This window comes from Cryptomeria japonica, chromosome 3 (assembly GCF_030272615.1).
Source record: "Cryptomeria japonica chromosome 3, Sugi_1.0, whole genome shotgun sequence".
NCBI lineage: Eukaryota > Viridiplantae > Streptophyta > Pinopsida > Cupressales > Cupressaceae > Cryptomeria > Cryptomeria japonica.
In genome coordinates, this window is record NC_081407.1 from 926,072,197 (window position 1) to 926,095,198 (window position 23,002).

At 38.4% G+C, this 23,002-nt stretch overlaps 1 protein-coding gene across 11 annotated transcripts in view; it reads left to right on the plus strand.

The window, feature by feature from the left end:
- The window catches only part of LOC131040412 (ran-binding protein M homolog), a 179,128-nt gene that overhangs the window by 119,465 nt on the left and 36,661 nt on the right, over positions 1-23,002 (plus strand). For 9 of the 11 annotated variants that reach the window (XM_057973335.1, XM_057973325.1, XM_057973353.1 and 6 more), the window contains 2 exons: positions 17,181-17,349; positions 18,109-18,177. In XM_057973335.1, the coding sequence (XP_057829318.1) occupies positions 17,181-17,349; positions 18,109-18,177 (238 nt within the window). The remainder of the gene's footprint in view (positions 1-17,180; positions 17,350-18,108; positions 18,178-23,002) is intronic. The other 2 variants (XM_057973386.1, XM_057973393.1) reach the window with 1 other exon arrangement.

Genomic DNA, 23,002 nt, shown 5'->3' on the forward strand with positions numbered 1-23,002 from the left:
AAGTCCGCCCAATCTGCAAGGTGATGGGTCAAGAACTCCTCCAAGTCCGCCCTCATGGTGTGTACTAAGGATATCAAGTATTTCCAAGTCCGCCTTGACTTGGTCACATGAAGAGCAAAGCCTGACCTTGATTGGATAAGAAGCAAGTGAATGGTGCACAACTCTCACCAAGTCCGCCATGTAAGAGGTGCAAAGGTGTGATCGGGTCCGCCTAGAGGTGAACAACTCATATAGTCCTCCTAAAAGTTGAAGAAGTAACAAGTAAGAGGTGCACAACTTTTGTCAAGCCCGCCCACATATGGAATACAATCTATGAAGTCCGCCCTGCCTTGGTGTTGTGACGTTTTCACACATCGCCCCATTGCAAATGGGGACCCATGTTTTTTTGTTCGTTTTGCTCGTTTTCGCTTTGCTTTTTCTAGGGTTTTGTTAGTTTGTTAGTTGTCTGGATTTAGGGTCAAGCCTTAGGGATCTAATTACCGTCTTTTTGGGCCAAAATCCAGTCGGTTTTGGAGCTTTTTGATTTTCCTTTTCTAGAATGCAAATTTTGAATGCAATGAATTCGCCAGAATGGTCTAATTTTCAATTGGAATGTTGATGCAGAGCTTAAATTTGTCTAAGTGTTGAAGATGAAATGTGAATTTTTGTCCAATTGAATATTTTTGACCAAATTTTGACATTTTTTGATTTTTGATCCTAGGCATTTCAAATGATTTGTTTTCGCCTTGTGAAGTGTTAAAATGTGTAAAATCATGTTATTTTGGCTTGTAGGAGCAAAATCGCTCCTGTCCCTTAGTGAAGGACGGGAGCTCGTTTTCAAATATTTTACTATTCCTGCAGGGTCAAGATGAATTACGGATTGGAAGTGATGGAGAAAGGCGAGATCTTTCCATTGAATATAAATTGAAGATTTTCATGAGCACAGAAATGCCTCCAGTGGAAAAATCGCTCCTGTCCCTCAGTGAAGGACCGGAGCTACAAATCCAATTTTGCTTTGTCCTTGCAGGATTTTAACGTCTTGACGATGTGAAAGGGTCCAAAGAGGTACATTTTATCAAATGAATATAACTTGAATGTCGCCCGGGGATCATATAGGGTAGCAAGTCCGGCTTGAGTGAGGTCCTGATCCTGAAATTTGGCTAAGTCCGGAATGTCCTGATCCTGAAATTTGACTAAGTCTGAAAACTGAAAAAACCTCCAAAAACTAGATTTTGCAATATAACTCCTGGAGGTCTGAAACCACTCTCAAACATCCTGAAAGTATATATGGAATATAACTTAAAGTATAAGAAAGAAGAAACATAGAAGGAAATGTCACTTATACTTAAATGTTATATTCCATTAAAATTATCCTGATAAAGAGTGCGAAAAGTCAAATTTCGCTCGTGTCCTTCTCCAAGGGACCAGAGCGAAAATGCTTAGTTGAGCCATTCCTGACCTTGTTTGGACGAATCGAGACATCATAGGCATGGTGAAGGACGAAATGAGCATGATAGAGCATCCAGACTTGATCAAAAACAATGAAATGATGAAGTTTTTGCCTAGAGGGTCAAATTCGCTCCTGTCCCTCACTGAAGGACCAGAGCGAAATTCTTCATAAGGTACGTCCTGAACAAAGACCAAGCAAATTTTATGTTCGAAGGCAAGAAAGGAGGTCAATCGAACTCGTTGAAGACAAATTGAAGATTATCAAACGTCAACAAAGGACCAAAATGCTTAAGTTCGCTCCTGTCCCTCAGGAAGGGACCAGAGCGATTTTTGTTGTAGATGATTTTCTCGCCAAATTTCAACCGATCTCAAGGCATGAATGAATGGAAGGACGCATTACGAACCCGTTGAATATAAATTTGGAAGCTAGCAAAGTGAAATGAAGACCACAAGAGCAAAATCGCTCCTGTCCCTCTCCAAGGGACCAGGGCGATACAATAAGTATGTTGCCTTTTCTTCAAGTTCGAAACCACTCCAAGGCGAAGAACAAGGTGGCAAGGACGTCTCAAGGCATTTCCATCAAGCAACAAGTTACAAAGGTCGTCACATTGAAAGATTTGCACTAAGACTCCCAGTTCGCTCCTGTCCCTCAAGAAGGGACCAGAGCGAAATTTACATAAAGGCATGAATTTTGAAAGTTTATCACGCATCAAGTGATTGAGGAGGATCAAGGGACCACGTTTTACCCAATGAAGACAATGGCAAGTTGAAAAAGGCAATGACAAGCTCAAAATCATGAAGTTCGCTCCTGTCCCTCAGGAAGGGACCAGAGCGATGTTGAATATATTGGCTAATTCATGCAAAAATCACGTTGAGTCAATGTTTTGCAAGGTCATACAAGGTATAAGGTGTCTTTTGAAGATGATAGGCAAGAGTTTTGAACGTAAAAGTGTTATCAAATGAGCCAAGGAACTCATATCGCTCCTGTCCTTTGGACAAGGACCAAGGCGATTTTCATCAAAACACTCATGTCCCGTCAAAACCAAGACAAGGCAAAGATGGGCATGGTCAAGGACGTCATTTGGAAGGCAATGAACGAGGAGTTAAAATAAAAAACGATGAATTTCAAGCTAGACCACATGGATCGCTCCTGTCCCTCTCCAAGGGACTAGGGCGATATTCTTCTAAACACCAAAACGCCTCGTTGAATTCAAGTAAAATGAAAGTGGAATGGAGGAATAACATTGTTTGTCCCTCACAATGAAAATTGGAGTTCGAAGATGTAAGATCAAGGAGATAGCATGAAGATCGCTCCTGTCCCTCTCCAAGGGACCAGGGCGATATCACCATAAAAGGACATTCAATCGCAAGGATAAGTCAATCAAGTTCGAAGATCCCAAGGAAAATGGCAAATTCAACGTAGAAATGAAGACCTTGGACGTAAAAAAATGCAAGAATTATGATCAAATTGATGGATCGCTCCTGTCCCCCAGTCAGGGACCAGGGCGATGAGGTACGTATCTTCTCACTTTTTTATTTTGGCGCTTAAAACACATTTTTTTAATTTATTTAAATGCTAACAAAATCGATATTTTATTAAAAATAGCATTTAAATATTGCGCTTAATGTTAATTAATTATTTTGCCTTGTAAAAATCGAATTTGTCAATTTAAATGATAAAGGCATTTAATTAATTATTTATTAATTAATAAAAATCAAGAGGAGCGCTTAGATAGGGAGGTCGACCTTTATTATTTAATTAAAAATCGTTTAAAATTGCTTTATTTCACAAAAGTCGGCCTTAGGGTGAATGATGAGCGGCGCTTATATAAGGGAGGTGAAAGATTTTTATTTTCACATTATCATTTTTATCATCTCAAGTGCGATTTAAGGAAGACAAAGGGAGAAGTGCGAAGTTGTGTTCAAGGAGGTGCGAATTTATATCCAAAGGAAGGCGTTAGTACTATCCAAGGAAGTGCGAACTTGTCCAAGGCATTGGAGATCATGTCCAAGACTTGAAGGGTGGCGAAGTTGATAAGAGGAACGTTCTTTTGAAGATCACATCAAGACTATCTATACGTCAATTTTGCCTAGGCAAATTTTTCTCATTTGCATTCTAGAGTTAGCTCTCTCCTGAGGTATGGCGATATTGGTTTTATTGCCTTGATTTTGAATTGTTCATCGTCATTTCCTTAATTTTGAATTTTGAAATTTTGTTTTGCCTTAGCTCAATCTTTTTTAGGAAATGATTAATAAAGGACTTATCATTAAGTTTCCTAAAATTTGCTCTCTAATTTATGTTATGTATTGCAAAATCATGGTACTAATTTTGAAATGTTGTGTAGGCATCAAATGGAGGTCTCTTCAAGGAAAATCAAGCCGGATCAAGGACGGTCTTCGCCAGGACGATCAAGCCAGGACATGGACGACCTTCTTTGGACTAACATCATCAAGGGCAATCCAGCGTTCCAAGGCGAGGTACATCATCTTCCTGCACATCAAGGACGCAAGGAGTTAGAACAAGGGCTCGTTGAAGAAGCAAAATAGATCCAGAGGAATTAATTAAAGCAAGTTTCTCAACAATATCAAGATGAATATCTACCAAGTTACAAGTGTTAGATGAGGTGGCGTCCTAGTCATCATTTCTCCAGTCAGTGTGTTCCACCTCAGCATGACCAGATTCAATGTACTTAACTCATGGAAGGTGGCACAAACTCCGATGTACCTACCCTGGCTATCCATTGGTCAATTTTTCTAAAAGGGACATGTGTCCAAGCAATACAATTTTATCATTGGTCAAACATTAAATGTTATGTAATGGTTGTAACAAACCCTAATTAGGGTTTTTCGTTGTTGAATCTTGGCCATTGATCTTGAATTGATCTAAGCCATCAAATTGTATTGTGGGCACTATATAAGCCCAGACATTTCATTTGTAAAAGAATTAGAGTTAGAAAAATTAGCAATAATTAGAGAGAGAGTTGTAAATAGTTGAAAGTAGTTAGTAGATAGAGAGTAGAATAGGAGGACAAGGCAAGAAATTGTTGCCATTGATTGTAAACAAACTCCATTTTCATTGAAGTAATGGTGAAATATGTCGTTTTTCTTGCAATTTGCATGGTTTCTTGTTGAGTCTTCAATCTTAGATGGTAGATGATTAGATGAATGGAGGAAATGCGATTGATTAATGATGGAATTCGTACATCCATACTACTAGCAGTTTGTTGATTGCAGACTTGCCTTGCGTAGTCAACTGGAATCGTTCAGCCTAAGCTCAATTTCGATTTGTCGCCTCTTCATTGATATGCATCAACTTGGATGGTATCTATGCCTGCGGTGATGATTTGAACATCATAAAGCTTCCCATAGAAGATCGCACTAGTCTTGTGTAGATGTTCCATTGATGTCAAAACAAGATCTAGTTAGAGTTTCATCAAAAATCAATCATTGCTCCTACATTCTTAGTATTAGGATTAGATCCTCTCTTCGCCCTTATCCTTTTTCCATTTTTTTAATCTAAGTTAGTAAGAGCCTGTGTCCAGCAAAGCAGATCGGAAGTTCAATGTAAGTCCCCTTGTGATTCCAGCAAATCACATCATACCACGGCGAGCTTATCCACACGTAGAGACCCTACATCAAAGAACCTTGGAGTCTACCTAACTGATCCTTTATGCGAATCTTCAGCAGTTAGAGACTATTTTCTCAAGAGAGGATAAGATACCTATTGGTATTTTATTCTGTGTATGATTGTGTACAAAATACACGTCAACACTTGGAAAATTTGATCAGCAAGCAAGGAAAATATTTTACCAACTCCACCATGGTGAAGGAAAGAAAATCTGCCTAAGTTCGAACTATAAGGGAAAGAAGAAAGTTTTAGAAAGTTTCAAAATTTGGAAGAAGAAAGAAAGATGGAGTTCGATTCATGAACTCAAACTGAAAATAGAAACTTTCTCAAGGAACTAAACTCAAACTAGAAACAAAATCAGAACTTTCCCAAGTGACTGAGTTCAACTGAAATCAAAATAGAAATTTTCTTGAGAGACTAAACTCAACAAAGAAACAAGACATATCTAGGTTCGATGAATGGAAGAAAATTAGAAACAAATGTAGTTCAATTTGGGAAGGATGGATCGTGTTTCTAAATGCAGAAATTGAACTCTTTGTGAGTTTGTACTTAATGTATTGTTCATTCATTTCATTCATTGTGAAAGTTCGAACTTGGAAGAGCAAGACATGAGGAGGAGAAGATTTTAAGAGTTTTTGTACAGATTTCTAGAGGATTTCGAAGGTTTTGAAGGGCATTTCAAAAGGCATTTCAAGTGCAGATTCAAAATTTTCTGAGATAAGCAGCACTTTCTTACTTCTCTCCTGTTTATATTCTGAAGGTAACAGGGTGTTGACGTGTATTTTGTACACAATCATACACAGAATAAAATACCGACAGGCATCTTATCCTCTCTTGAGAAAATAGTCTCTAACTGCTGAAGATCTGCAAAAAAGGATTAGTTAGATGGACTCCAAGGTTCTTTTAGTGGGGTCTCCACGTGTGGACAAGCTTTTTAGTGGTATGATGTGATTTGCTGTTTCCTTCAAGGCTTCTTACGGATTCAATGGTTCGAAGATTTCACTAATCTAAAAAGAACTTTCAAAAAATGGGAAAAGGGACAGGGTTTAAGTAAATCTAATCTAGCCTAACCCTAGGAATGACTTAGCATGAATGAGATTTGGCAAGACTCAACCAATTTCAATTTTGCCATAAGACAACAACTCAACCGAAATTAGTGCGATCTTCTAAGGTAATAATGGTGTTCAATGCATCAAAGACCAAGGACACTACTACGAAGGTACATATCCTAGATGCGAAAATGCTTGAAGGTCAAGGACTCAAAACGTTTTCCAGTCGACCACGCAAGGCGTTCCTACAATCAGCAAGAAGCTAGTGGTTTGGATTGCGAATCCTACCAAATATCAAATCTCACACTTAGCCTTTCAAATTAACAAACTACTTTGATTGAGCGTGATTCAAGTACATCCAACAACCATGAAGATAACTTAAGAAATTTGCAACAAAACACCATAACTTCAATATTTTATTGATTTCCAAGTATCATATACAACAATTGCTTGAACTCCTCTCTTCAAGACTCAATCTTGCTACAAAATAAAAATTGCTTACAATTCTAATCTCTCTATTTCACTCTTAACTCTATTCTCTATTAACTGATTATTACAAATGAAATGAAAAATGGGGGTATAAATAGCATCCCCAATTACAATGAAAGGTCTAGATTGAAAGCAAATCAACGGACAAGATCATGACACCTAAACCCTAATTAGGGTTTGTTACAAATGACCTCCTTTTTACTGAACAATATTAAATACATAGCCAAATATTAAATTTGGCACAAAAATCTAGGAGGTATCAACCAATGAGAAATAAGATGTCATGTCATCTGTAACAACCTTTCATCTAGAATCTTATTCCCTTTCCAATTTTCCTTCTTAGCATATGCAATGAATTTTGTCACGATTCCTTCGATTTCTGTGATTGGAATCTCGGGAAGATTCTTGATACTCTCTTCTAAGTGGATAACCTGATCAAATGCATCTAGAAGAGCTGCGTCCCAAGTAGGTTCAAGTTCCTTTGTTCTATCAATCAGGAGCATGGTGGCATACATCTGATCATACTGCTCATCTGTAACATCTGCGTCCTTGCGAAAGATGATCGTGATTCTATCCTCAAACTCTTGTAAATCCACATCTGTCTCGACCTCGATCCTTCTGCCAAGAATGGTACGAAGTACCTCAAATACTCTGTCCTGGATCGGATTGATCACCTCCTCAACTTGACCACATCTAACACTGATGTCCTCAAAGAGAACACTCTTTATATGGAGTAAGGTTGACCACTGAAACAAACTGTGAGAATCACCTTCCAAGATCCTCTCTTGTGCTAAAATTCTTCTGGATGTGTGTCTTATAACTTTCAAGACAGGAATGACAACGTCCTTGGTATGGGCAAATGCAGCTACTGTTGCCATCAATCTGTGGATTATCTCAAGGACTTGGATAGCCTGATGGGTGATCTTCGACATCCTTGTAACAAACTCAATGGCCACCGTGTGAGATCTATCCATCCAACCACATGTACGCTGGACCAGGTTCCTGAATCTTTCTGCCTCATTGATTGATTGAAGGGGCAATGCCTGCAATGGTGATCTAACTGGATCCTGACGTCCCAAAGGTTCATTGATGTGACTGAAATACGTCCTCCATGCACCGACCTCTCTCTCAAGCTTTCTATTCTTTTCTACTTCTTCTCTAAACTTATCCTTCAGTGCCTCAAATGTGTCGGTGGCATCATCTAGAGTCTGCTCTGCTGTGGATGGTCCTAACTCAATAGTCTGTATATGATAGTCCTCTGCTAGGATCTCACCCTCATATTTGTCTGCCGCCGGTGTAGCTATCTGCAGTTTTCTAGATCCAGTCTCATCTCGAATCATCTTGGACATCTTTGTAGCCTTCTTCTTCTCTGTTGTCATATGTGAGCGTCCAACAAGGCTCTCTAGATCGATTGCACTGTCCTCGTCCTCAATTACGATCACCTTAGTCAATCTTTCCTTCAACCAATCTGGGATATTTGATCTTGTCTCTTGAACTTGAATTTCTTTGTGTACTACTTCTTCTTGTCTGGGAGGAGATGTTACTTCATTATCATTATCTAAATCATAGTCTTGGAGAGATCCATCGGATGAAACATGCTGTGCCTGTTCTTCCTCCTGTCTGTCATTCTGTACCATCGATTCCATGGATTCTTCCACTCGAACTGTTCTATCTTCTGGCCTGGAAGAAGTACCTGGTGTTTGGTCTTTGTTAGCACCTTGCTTTTTCTTGGAAGGCTCTTTCTTTTCTGATCTTTCCTTTCTCTTTGAACCTCTCGGATGGAGATTGCCCTCACTGGCACATCGAAGGTTACCTTCACCTGAATTCCTAGGATTGGGATTGCCTTCACTCACACTTGCTCCACCTTCGGCTGGTTTTTCTTCCAAAGTAAAAGACATGGCTATGCCTTGTTCTCTCAACTTCTGATGTTGAATGTCTACCCATCTGCGAGTACAAGACAAGACTGGTGCCATCAAATCATCTAAATCCACGGCTTCGGGCTCATTCCAATTCAAACTTATTGTTTTGCTCTCCCTATCATATGAAGATTGGATGTGCCTGCCGTTGTCCTGAGCTTGGTCGGCTACTCTGTAAATCTTACATTTCCTGATGAAATCCAAAGGCAATCTAGAATGTATCTTGCGTTTCACTTCAAGATCATTTAGGAGATTCATCATAAAATCTTCAATTTGGTACTCATGTCTAAATCTTCTACCGACTGTCTCCTCTAAATGTCCATGAGGATCAAAACTATTCCTCCAAGCAAAAGATGAAAAAGGATACAAGGCTAACTCCCTCTCTGCGTCATCCATGGCTGAGACATTGGGACATACCTCAACTGAATTACCCAAAATAATAGGTACCTGAACTCCATTCTGATGTCTGTGTCTGAATGCCTTCACATATGCTGCCAACTGCCTTGTTACTTCAAGTAACACAATTCTGTCTGTCGGGTATCTCGGCAACATGTATGGGGGTAAAGGACATCCATACACTCTAATGTAAGTGAACTTGGGAAATTGAATGAACCAAGCACCGTACCTCTTGATTAACTCCTGGGCATCCTGAGATAATCTGTTGTGAATCCCTCCTTGCAACGTCCTGGTGATGTTCATCGTGAAAGTATCATTGATTAACTTGTAGTTCTTCCCTGGTGGATGATGCAAGTAGGTATAGGATTCACAAACTCTGACCTCGCCGGGTCCTCTTCCAATCACTCCTCTGTGAGGTAGTCCTGCGTACTCAACGCTCCTGATTAAGGCATAGATGACGTATGAACTCATGTGGAAGGACTTAGTAGCCCTGAGTCTTCTCAACTGTACGTCTAAGCAATGGCTAATTATCCTAGCCCAATGTATGGTACCCTTTCCTTGAACAATCACCTGGATGAAGTAAAACATCCATTTCTCAAAATAGAAGGCATGAGGTGCCCCTGTAACTCTGTTGAGCATGGTGATCAAATCTCTGTACTCCTCTTGAAAATCAATCCTGTGTGGTGTGTTCGGTACTTTGCTCAGACGGGGACGACTCTTAAGTAGCCAGTTCTTGTTGATTATGCTTAGGCAAGCATCTGGATCATCATCGTACACTGATGTGGCTCCTTCAATGCTCTTGTATATCATGTCCCTGTGCTCTGGAAGATGGAAGGCTTCACTTATGGCTTCCTCTGAAAGGTACGCCAAAGTGTTTCCCTCATTGGACACAATTGTCCTGGACTGTGGATTGTAATGACGGGCACACTCGATCATCAACTCGTGGCACTGAATGGCTGGAGGAAAACCGGCCGCCTTAATGATGCCACTCTCTATTATTCTCCGGGCGACAGGTGATGGCTTGCCGATGTAAGGGACCTCTCGGAACTTCTTCGTGCTAAAGTTCCCCAAGTTGGTATCTCCAATGTTGGTCCACTTGGACACGATCTTGGTCTCCACTTCTTCAGTCTTCTGATCTTCTTTCATGAGAGCCGAGCGACTGGTGGATGCTCCCGCCTTTGGGGTCGCCATACCTACACAACATTTCATTGTAAGAAATAGATTTTGCAATAAATAACGCAAATAAGAGAGATAAATTTTAGGAAACCTCATGATAAGTCTCTAGAGTTATCATTTCCTAAAATACAACGATTGAGCTAGGAGAAATTCAAGGATCAAAATTTCAAAATTTGAAATATGACGATGAATGAATAAAACAATAACAATTAAATCGCCATACCTCGATAGAGAGCTAACTCTAGAATGCAAAAACAAAATTTGCCTAGGCAAAATTTGAGGTATGAGATAATCTTCAATATGATCTCCTCAAAATTGACTTCGCCACCTCTGGATAGAACGTGATCTCCAATTATCGCCTTGGACGTGGTCTCAAATGGGTCTTCAAGTTCGCACAAATAAATCTCCAAGTCTTTAGCAAATTCGCCTTAAGCGTGGTCTTCAAATTCGCACCACCCTTTGATTGCTTACGCCACCTTGGATGGAATTCGCACCTCTTCAAACACACTTCGCACTGCACACAAGATGATACTAGCGCCACCTTTGGATGAATGAAACTCGCGCCACCTTGGATAATATTCGCACTATCTTTGAACACACTTAACACTTTTCTTCGTCTTCCTTAATTCGCATGTAGAGAGGTAAAATAATGATGTGAAAATAATAGTTTTCACCCCCCTATATATAGCGCTCTCATCGATTTATCCCTTAGGCCGACTTGATAAGATATAACAATTTCAAACGATTTTTAAATGATTTGCAATGACATAACAAGGCCGACTTCCATATATGAGCGCTCCAATTCGATTTTTATTAAGTAATTAATTAACTATTAATGCCTTGCGTTTTTTAATTGCAAATTTCGATTTTTAAATAAGGCAAAAATAATTAATAAATGTTAACGCCGTATTAAATGCCAATAAAAAATGGATTTTCAATTTTTTAAATTGATTTAGCATTTAAAGTAAATTCGAATTGTTTAATTTGGCGCCAAAAAATATGTAAATAGAGGGACGTACCTCATCGCTCTGGTCCCTTGGAGAGGGACAGGAGCGATTCACCATCTTTGGCATGATTCTTGCGTTTTCAACGTTCAACTCCTTCATTTCCACGTCCCAAATCGATCATCTGGTGGTCCTTCGAATTTGAATCTCTTTCTTGTGCGAGCAAGTGCATCTTATGACCATCATCGCCCTGGTCCCTTGGAGAGGGACAGGAGCGATCCTAAGGTTTTTGCTTGAAATTCTCCATTTTGGTACGATCCTTTCCTTGTGTCATCTTCCAGATGCCATTTAAAACCTTGTGCGTCCTTGTCTTAATGTGATTTTCAAAGAATATCATATGTTTGGCCTAACATCGCCCTTGTCCCTTGGAGAGGGACAGGAGCGATCTTCATGTCTTGATGTTCATCTTGTATCTTTGACCTTCGTACCTCCATTGTAAGGCGAATAATATCATTGCTTGTGTCCTTTGCGCACGTCCCACTCGCTTTTGCAAGGTACCTTCGATGTTATAAGGATCATCGCCCTTGTCCCTTGGAGAGGGACAGGAGCGATCCACATTTTTTCCTTGATCTTGACGACTTTTAAACTTCGATCTCCTTTGCAATGTCCTTCAAAACGTCGTCCCTTGCCTTGTTTGTCCTCGCCTTGCCTCGTTTTGAAGGAACATGAGTGCCTTTGATGAGATCGCCTTGGTCCTTGTCCAAAGGACAGGAGCGATGTGAGCTCTATGTTCATTTTGGTGTTTATTTTACGTTTGCAATCTTCGTGTATCATCTTCCTATCATACCATGGATCCTCCAAGACGTTGCGAAACCTTGACCTTACGTAAATCTCGCATGAATTGGCCAATATATCCAATATCGCCCTGGTCCCTTCCTGAGGGACAGGAGCGAAGTTCATCATAATATGCTTGTCCTTGTTTGTACCAATTCGCAATTATCTTCATTGTGTGGAATGATGTCCTTTCGACCCTCTTGGTAACTTGAAACTTGTTTGCCTTTTGAAATTTACGCCATTATGTAGATATCGCTCTGGTCCCTTCCTGAGGGACAGGAGCGATCTAGGTTTTTAGAGTGCAAATCCTTCCATGTGATGACCTTTGCAACGTTGCGCTTGATGGAAATGCCTTGAAATGTCCTCGCCACCCTTCGTCCTGACTTGGATCGGCCTTGAACCTTGGAGGGACGACCTTGAACTTTGGAGGGACGCATCATCACCATTGTATCGCCCTGGTCCCTTGGAGAGGGACAGGAGCGAACTATCCCTTGTGGCTTTCATCTCACTTTGCCATGCTCTAAGTTTATATTCAACGGATTCGTCCTTCTTTACTCGATCCGTCCATGCCTTGACATTGTTTGTAATTTTGCAAAAAAGGCAATTATATCAAAAATCGCTCTGGTCCCTTCCTGAGGGACAGGAGCGAACTAGGCATTTAACAGTGGTATGGACGTCCCAAAAATCTTCAATTTATATTCAATGTGCTCATCTCATGTTCTCCTTCGTTTTTGAACGTAAACTTGCCTCGACCCTTGTCTGGATTTTGCAAAATGAAGGAAATCGCTCTGGTCCCTGGGAGAGGGACGAGAGCTACAAGGTACCTCGCCCTGGTCCCTTGGAGGGGGACAGGAGCGATTTAGTCAATATAGGTCATTTTCCTTCGTTTTTGCATCTCAAATTATATTCATTTGGCAAAGTATCTTCCTTCGGACGTCCTCAAATCATTAAGTTCTCAAAATCTTGCGAGGACAAGGCGAAATTTGAATTGTAGCTCCGGTCCTTCACTGAGGGACAGGGGCGATTTTCCTCCTGGAGGCATTTTTGTGCTCATGAAAATCTTCAATTTATATTCAAATGAAAGATCTTGTCGTTCTCTATCATTTCAAACGTAAAATTTGTCTGGACTCTGCAAGGATGATGAGATATTTGAAATTGAGCTCCCGTCCTTCACTGAGGGACAGGAGCGATTTTGCTCCTACAGGCCAAAATAACAAGATTTTTCACATTTTAACACTTCACAAGGCGAAAACAAATCAATTCCAATGCCCAGGATCAAAATTCAAAAAAGTCAAAATTTGGCCAAAATATTCAATCAGACAAAAATTCACATTGACGGTCAACACTTAGACAAGTTTAAGCTCTGCATGAACATTCCAATTGAAAATTAGACCATTTTGGCGAAATCATTGCATTCAAAATTTGCATTCTAGAAAAGAAGCTCAAAAGCTCTCAAAAATGACTGGATTTTGGCTTGAAAAGGCAAAATTTAAAACCCTAAGGCTTAGCCCTAAATCCAGACGACCAACTAACTGACAAAACCCTAAAAACAAAAGCGAAAACGAGCGAAAAACAAGCAAAATGAGGGGGTCCCCATTTGGTATGGGGCGATGTGTGAAATGGTCACAACACAGGGGCATTCTAGTTTGTTTCCTTACCTTTTGATGAAGATTCAAGGCATATTTGGTGATTTTCAATCTACTTTTCAAGCTTTTGGAGGAGATTTTCAGGACTTAGTCTGATTTTCACATATTTTCCAGAATTTGAATCTGATTTCAACTTTGATTCACAGATTTTTGGAGATTGAGTTTTTCATTTCCAGGTTTCTTAAGGGTCAATTTCAATTCCAAATTCTTAAATCAGATCAAGTTCTTTGAGTGAATTGGAAAATCAGAGCACACTCTGCCATCATATACCTTCAAAATTCACGTTCAAAATGAGGATTCTAACTTATTCCCTTTAATTTTTGCAGGTCATAGATGACAGCTGAAGGCGGGATCATCGCAGAAAACACAAACGAAGTTTCAATCCAAATTTAGAATTGAAGAGAGGACCACGAGCAAGGTTTGTCCGAGTATAAAGATGGCCAAAATTTGGCTAAGCATGGGAAAAACTATTTCATGGAAAGAAATTCCAAATTCCTCCATTATGGCGAAGGCATAGAGGAATTCTTCTCCAAATTCAAGGCACTTGAGAGAATCTCAAAGCATCAAGAAAGAAAAAGTTCTCAGACTTGGTGAAAATATAGAAAAGAATTTCAGACTTCTTGGGGAATTTCATCTACAACACCAGACCTATGGAAGCAATTAGGACAACTTCTTGAAGGATTTCATCTCCTGAAGAATTAAAGACAAGCTCCCAATCAGAATCAAATGGTGACAAGAAGAATCAAATTTCCATACTTCGACGATTTCTTTGCACAAATTGGAGAATTCGGGAGGATATCCAACACGCTGAGGTGGCGCCTCGTCATCTTCCATCCAATCAGATTGTTCTAAGTGAGCATGTCTAGATTCAATGAACTCGATTTATCCACAGAAGCTTCTAGAGGGCACACTTCACAATGCAATAACCTTCTATTTTTATTGTTGGTTCATATTTAGCAAGAAGGATAAGTGTCCCCAAATGTAATTTTCTCATTGGTTGAGGGGTAGTTATTGTAACAAACCCTAATTAGGGTTTTGATCTTTCAATTCGGGCCCTTGATCACTATTCGATCTCGGCCATTCTAATTTTCTATGTGCTTATATAAGGTTTCCTTCTCTCATTTGGAAAGTGTCAAGTTTTTGAAACGTTCTTGTGAGAAAGTTATTTTGGATAATATATTGCTTGTGTGCTTTTGAGGCCTTGTAATCTCTATTATCAGAATGATTGGTGTCAAGTTTTTGAAACATTCTTGTGAGAAAGTTATTTTGGATAATATATTGCTTGTGTGCTTTTGAGGCCTTGTAATCTCTATTATCTGAATGATTGGCAAGGTTTTCAATTTCTTCAACACAATAGATTAGATTTTATTTCATGTATGTTAGATGAATGCAAGATTTGATAAGTATTGGTTTGTGGTGAATCTCCGCTCATACTTTTGATGAACATATGATTTTTGTTCATTGTGTAAAGTTAGTGTGAGCTTTCCTTTGTGTATGCTTAACTTCCGATCATAAGCACATCCTAGAAGATTGCATTTGCTTTGTGTAGTTGTCCTAAGTGAGGCGAAGCAAAGTGTGGTTATCGAGTTCACCTAGTCAATATCGTCTCTTGAATTCCTAGGAATAGATTAGAATTTCTAAACACTTGTCTCCTTTTCAGTTTTTCATGATCCAAGTCCCAAATGACAAAGCTTCATTGTCTGAATTGAACGAGCCAAGCGTAAGTCCCTTTGTGTATTACCAGCATATCACAACGCCCATTGAGCTTATCCACACGTCAATACCTGACAAAAGAAACCTTGGAATCGATATAAGATCTTCTAACAATCTTAGCATAAGCGGTTATTTTTCAAGAGATGATAAATCATCTCTGAGTACTTTATTCTAATGTTTGGTATATGATAAAATGTACACCAACAGAGGGTTGTGACCTTCCCTCAAGTTGTGACCGCTGAATGGGCAGTGCCCCTTCCTATCAAATCGCATGACTTTTCATGTCTCTTCGCTTCTCCAATATTTTATTGTTTTCTTAACTAATCATCCTGTTTTAGAGGAGACCACTATTGCTAAGTGGGGAAGAGGGTTGATCAAACAGTGAGTCTCATTGTCTTTGACCTACAATATTCTGACTGTTGTCAACAGGCGATTGTTCTTATGATCCATGAAATTGTGAAGTCTTACTTTGTAAGACAATTTCATCTTGTGATCTGCTGAGTCATTTAATGTTTTGATCGGGTCACGACAGCAAAGGATTTCTTGTGCCATTATGGGCTGTCACAGATAACATAGTTAAGTAAAGTCTCTTTAGTGTTGTAGAGATTTATTTTATTTTATTTTTACTAGTTCAAAATATATTTCTTAGAGGTATTGCTTTGGAAACTTCTGTCCAGACTTTCTTCGGCAATCTTCCCTTTGTAAACATTGTTGATGATTTTTCCCAGGACATAGTGAAATCTTGAAAGATCCAACAAAATATGATTGCCAATTCATCTAGCTTGTTATTTGCCAAATAAACTACCTTATCCTTACATCTCTCTTTGTATATATTTTATTTATTTGAGCATAAGCCTTTGTCAACTAAATTACTAGCCAAGGTGTAGGATGCTTTGATTTTCTCTGGTCCATATTGCCATATTGTTTACTTAACAATGAAATAGAGAGATTATCAAGTAAAAGTACATATAACGGAAATGCTGTTCATGGGTACTTAAAATATAAGTATAATTTCTTTCTCACATACCCTTAAATCAGTTGGTGGTATTCGGATGGATAAAAATGAGGTTGATTCCATTAGGTTTCTTTCTGGAAATGGTTTGTAAAGTTCTTGGGATTTGTTTTGTGATATTTTTATGACCTTTGAGAGATGCTTCCTTTTGGCATTGCATGTTACTTTCTATTGTGGTTATATACATATCGTTGTTTTAGAGCATGCGTTGAATAATTTGTCAGTGGTTATTGCTATTCTATTGATGAGAGCTGCTAAATAGTAAATATGTTGTGTTTGTTGTGTGCATATGGACTCCATTACCAATACAGACTGAAGTACGTGGGTTTTAGGTTCGATCCTACTATATGGGGTTTGTTTGAGATAATCTTTAAGTAATGTCATTGCCATTCTTTCCTTGAATGAGTAGAAGTGTTACCCATTTTGTGTCAATGCGTGTTTTTTTAAGGAAGAATTACAGTTGAAAATACTACACAATAGAAGGAAAAGAACAAGAAAACATGCTCATAATAACTTTCACCATGTTCTCTGATATCCTGATATGACATTTTCTTTAGATATGCTCAGAAACACTTGTGTGATTTTGGGTTTGGTTGGGGATTGGATATTAGGGTTTCCTTTCTTCATATGGGTACTTGTAGGCTTCTTACGATTAACTAGACAGATACAAGTGGATTTGTCTGAATAAATCAAAACATTTTATAAGTTCTTGTATCATTTTCTCCTTCCAAGCACCTCATGATGATTTAAGGTTTTTTGATTAGATAGTAGAATTGTTAGTGTACTATGATGTAGATTTTAAATTGACAGTAAATGAGTAATTTAAGTTAGTTTCAGGCCTATGGCTTTTTAAACCTTAGTTTTGAATAATACGTAATTGAATTTTAGCTTATTAATGGAAAATGCCATTTGACTTCCACATGTATTCATCTGCTTTCTATGCTGGCAGAATTGTTCGGTCTTATTTGATGCATTATGGATATCAAGACACACTTAAATGCTTTGATACAGCAAGTGGAAACACGTTTCCTCCAGTAATATTTTCGCCCCAAGAATTGAATAACGAGTCTTTAAATGAAGAGATCTATGCATTAGAACAACGCAAGTTATTACGAAAGGTATACATATGTGTCAATGTTCTTTTCATTTGGCTTATCATAAAGTTCATTTGCATGGGATGGATAGTATTTATTTGATATATTGAATGCAAACTATTTGTCATGAAAAAAATACATTGAGTATGCTTTAGAGGTTAGAACACTGGGATAACTTTGTGGTATAAGTAGATTTATAAGGCTTCCATTATTCATAAAAATAACCAAAAGGCTTCTAGAGAGACCTGTGATATAAATTAATGAAATCTCTTACGTTTCAGATCACCCTATGGATACTTGTTTTGATTCTGATTATGAATTACGTAGGTTGAGTTTCAGTTATTTGTATTATATTTCCAGAAGCTTTTTTATTATCATGGTCTTAACAGGGATATTCTCAATAACAAATCAAGATGAAGTTTTAGTTGTTTTTCATTTATATGTATTTGTCCATATTATTACGAGTCTCTTTGAGTTTTATTAATTTTAATTTTCTCCTGCTTAAAGTTATTTTCTATGGCTTCGAGAGATCTGTCCTTGAATTCAATAAATAAATAAGCTTACTGATCATCTTTTTACTTTGAATGTTATGATTATTCCATTTGTTCATGTTCATGCCTTTTGATTATTATTGCTTTACTTTAGAGTAATTGGCAGTACAATATGCACGTGAGAAATCTATGGTGATTGTTCTTTGTCTTACTTCTGTTAAATGTTTTTGCAATGCAATAAAATGTTTTTTTGCCACTTTAACCTGGTTTATTGTCTTTGGCTGATCTAAAGCTTATTCGGAGTGGTGATATTGATTCTGCCTTTAGTAAGCTCCGGGAATGGTATCCAAGACTCTTACAGGTGAAATAATTTATTCACACATTTGAAGTAGTTTTATATCTTACTCTAAACAATGTCCATTTCTTGGTGTATTTTTTATTTTGTTATTGTCTCTCTGTTTTATCTAGTTGCACATGAATTGGACTGTTTGTGCACAAGCATTTTGTTTGTGGACTTAGTTTTGTTGTTTAACTTTTGTGATATTTTCTTTTGTATATTTATGTTGAAATTTCAATCATGCCTACAAATTTTCCAATTATAAGAGATCAGTGCATTATAGTATCTTGGGAAAAATTCCTCTATGGTGTTGCGAGGAGTTAGAATAATCAACAGTAGATATTTTTGTACAAAATCCTCTTTTTGCCATTGTAGCATCTTCATTTGGAGAGTTCTTCCATTTGATCAAATACTCAGTGGTTGCCCTTCATTGCAAACACTTCGTGTGTGTTTGAAGAATTTCCCTAGGATCCAAAATTATTTTGCCCTCCTTATTAAGATCTGATAACTCAATTTATGTTTGCAACTCTTTGTTTGATAACCTTCTTCAAACATGAAATGTAGAAGATTGAATATATTTTTGTTGACATAGGTAACTTCAATTTATATTTTACATAGTCAATCCTCTGCAACACCTTATTATGATCATAATGCATGGGTGCAAGCATTTCTTCTATTGTTTTAGTGACATTTGCTTATATGGTTGTTATTACAAAAAGATCCAATCTGCTTCAGAAGTCGTTTCATTGTGGTGTTGATCAACTTGTTTCATATGATTTTGTGCCAAGTACATGAGACTAGCAAGTACCTCTTGTTGATGTTGGATGTGTTCTTGTATTTTTTGAAGTTTGAAACTTTGGGGTTGTAATAAGGAAGAAGTGATTGATGGTGGTTGTTACCCATATGGTGCCAAAAATGGAGACATTTTAGATGAAGTATGCAAAGCAGTGTTATACCACCATTCTGCTAGTTGTGGCAATTGCACCTATCTCTCTAGTTTATCTATACCAAAACATCAGACATCATACTACAAGCATTTGTTGACCACCTCAATTTTTTGATTAGATTGTGGATGATATGATGAGCTATAGGCAAGTTGAATGCCAAAACATGAAAATTAGTCCAAAAATTACTTATAAATATAGGATCAGAATCACATACTATGAATTTTGTAGTCCCATGTAGTTTGTAAATAGTATTTATGAAGCCTATTCTATAGTTCTTGATACAAATAGGTGTGACAAAGCACAAAAAGTGCATTTTTGCTGAGACAATTTAGGCAAACTTGTGATAAAATCCATGGATATTGCCTCCCATCTCTGGCTCAAAATAGATAAAGGTTGCAAAAGACCTAGAGTTTTAATTGTTTCACCTTTATTGTGTTGGTGTAGAGTCAGAAATTGCATACCTCTTTGCAATTTTACCTACACTTTTGTAGCCACTTTAGTGTCCATTCCCCTAGCATTTGAGTAGGTTCATTTCAGTCCTTGCATCAACCTTTTCCCTCTCAAGATGCTTAGAGGCCTTTTTTCAGCAGCTACCTTCTTGCGTTATATTTGCCTTGTTTCTCTTGCCACACATTGTTTTTGAGCATGATTTGTCTAGACACTAGCGCACCTTGCTATCGTTCTACAACATTTTAATGTTCAAGGTTCATTTTTGAGTGTTTCGCCACTTGTCACTTACCTAGGTCAGTGGAAACGACTCAGAATCTTCCGAAATGGCTCGACAACCCTTTCTTTCCCTCCTCTTCTCACTTCTACCTCTATTATTTTCATTCCTCACACTCTTGCTTGGTTCCATTTGGCAATTTCTTGCATTCTTTTGTCTCTCTCTCTCCAGCTTTAACAACTTCCAACAACGTGCTACAACAGTCTATGCAACTCTCTTGGCTTCCTCTAGCCTTCCTGGTAATATATCTCGTGTCTTTGAACATCTTGGGATTTATCACATCCCTTATCTATTTAATCATTTATCTATGTATTTGTCTTTGATCTATCTATCTATCGGGCCATTATGGAGGTGGAGGAGACACCAAAATGGGGATTTGACTAATGCAAATCACCAAACATCCCCAAACATTTTTCCCCTTTTGTGTGTGTGCAGGTTTATTGAAGATATTCAAGCACATGGAGGTTTGCTTGTTTCTCTTTATCATTGATCTCTTTCATTTATATCATTTACATCGTTGTTATATAGTATCCGTTAGTATATTTCCGATTTTGGGTTTTGCAAGTCAGTTGGGGCTACTAAAATAATGTAATGTTTCTTCAATGGTCATCTTAGTTAGTTTCTAATTTTGGCTTTTGTTTATCTTTGTTTCGCTTAGAAACATCATAATGCAATTGCCTATATATTGTAAACTTCATTTTCTTTATTAAATATTCAATTAGGATTACATGGTATTAGAGCGGGTTGATGGGATTCTTTAAGGTTTGGCAAATTTTTCGGGGCCTCTACATAGAATTGTTGTGAGGTATTCACACATCGCCCCATCGCAAATGGGGAACCCCACTTTTTCTGCTTTTTAGGATAGTGTTAGAGTCCTTAGCTGCTAGCCTTTGCATCGAAGAAGATAGAAGGTTACTTCATGTGCTCACTTAGGAGAGCGAACTTCATCTTCAAGCCCAAGGGAGCTTTTTGATTTCCTCTAGTGTTGTTGGTCTCAAAGTTTTTTGATTTTTTTCGACAAAAAAAATCATTGGATGGTTTGCTTGGTTTTTTCCTCAAAAATCGTGAAGTTTTTCATGGGTGATCTAATTGTCATATCAAAGGTTTGGTGATTTTTTCCACAAAAATTGTGGTTTCTTGCAATCAGTTTTTGGGTTGTAGTTCTCATTTGCAAAAGTTTTTGGTGATTTTTTGAACAAAATCATGGTTGTTTTTCTGAAGCAGTTCTGGTGATTTTCTCCTCAAAATAGTGGTTTCAGTTTGAGAAGTTCTTCTTGATATCTTTGGCTACAAAGAGGGACAATTTTGTTTCCTAGCATCAAGTTGGAAGGATTTTGTTATCTTATTCATTTCCAGAAGTTTTGCACCATTAGGGAGGGTCTCAACAACAAACTCATGTCGTAGAAGTTCTGAAGAGAAGGGGGCAGCCTTCTATGCATTAGTGACCAAAAAACCTGCATATTGTCTTCTGTAGGGCAGTTAGAATGATGATCATTAAGAGAGGGTATTAAAATAATGTAATGTTTCTTTAATGGTCATCTTAGTTAGTTTAGTTAATTTCTAATTCTTGCTTCTATTTATGTTTGTTTCGTGTAGAGACATTGTAATGCAAATGCCTATATATTGTAAACTCCGTTTTCATTATTAAATATACAATTATCATTATAGGGGCACACAATTGAGTTTTTGTTTTCTCTCTGCGTCTTTTTGTTCGTGGTCTTGTTGTGAACTTTTTCACACATTACCCCATTGCAAATGGGGGCCCTCTCTTTTCCTGCTTTCTAGGGTTTTTGTTAGTGCCTCGTGGCCTTCCACTTCAGTTTTGTCAAGCCTTGCTCAATTTTGAACAATTCGAGTCCCAGAGATTGAAAGTTAGTTTTTGCAAACCAAGCGATTCTAGAGTCAAGACAGCGTCAAAGTGCCTAGAAAGGCCGAAGGACGAAGATCGCAATTGATTTGGACGAATTTGAACAACTTTCTATTTTTAGAAAGTCTGCTTTTTTGCTTTTTCCTATTTTATAGGAAGTTTTGTTTTTGGCATTTTTAGCCCAATCCCCGGTATGGCTATTTTTAGAAAGTTTTCCCTATTTTTTAGGAATGTCTACTTTTTGCTTTTTCGGAATGGGGAGCTAGGGTTTGCACTGATACCACTGATCCGCTTCGATTGGGATCCAAAATTTTCAAGTTTTGACCTAAAAAGCCAGTTTCCTACATTTTAGAGGTCATGATGTTTCAGATGGTTTGCTTGAGTATGGATTTCAAATTTCAAGTTAATCTGGTTAAATTTGGATAAATTGTGAAATTTTGAAATTTTCCAAATTTTTTTTCTAAGTTTGGCTAATGGATGATGTTGAGTGTTATGGCAGGTAATAGAAACTCCGCCATGATGGAATGGAGAGGTCATAAAACTCCGCCATGATGGGGTGAAGGCATCAGAAGTCTGCCTTGAAGAGGGAGTATGAAGGTCCGCCATATATTGGAGGGAACATCAAAGTCCGCCATGCTTGGTGGAGGCTTCAAAAAACTCCGCCCTATGCCTTGCTTAAGGTAGCACCAAAGTCCTCTCTCCTTGATAGACCAAAAGTCCGCCCAAGGAAGACCTTCAAAAGTCTGCCCTAGGAGATACATGCCAAGTCCGCCATACCTTGTGGAGTGGAAAAAGTCCGCCATGCCTTGAGAAGGTAGTAAAAACTCCGCCCCCTTGGTGGAAAGGCCTTAAAAGTCCACCCAAGATGCGAGGATGGAGGGATGTTCAAAGTCCGCCCTCATGAGAAGTGAAGAAAGTCCGCCCTAGGAGACCTTCCAAAAGTCCGCCCTTGGTGATGCATTTAAACTCCGCCTAGCCAAGGTGTGAAGATAGCCATGTCATCAAAAGTCCGCCCTCAAGGAGACCCTTCAAAATTCCGCCATGCCTAAAGAAGCCTTCAAAGTCCGCTATGTTGGAGAGGTGTCTGAAGTCCGCCATGTAGAGGGAGATCTAAAGTCCGCCATGTGTTGAGGTCACTCCAAAGTCCACCCTAGGAGATGCATCAAAAGTCCGCCCAAGGTGCTAATCATGTTGAAGACCTTCAAAACTCCGCCATGCCTAAAGAAGCCTTCAAAGTCCGCCATGTTGGAGAGGTGTCTAAAGTCTGCCATGTAGAGGTGTCTAAAGTCTGCCATGTAGAGGGAGATCTAA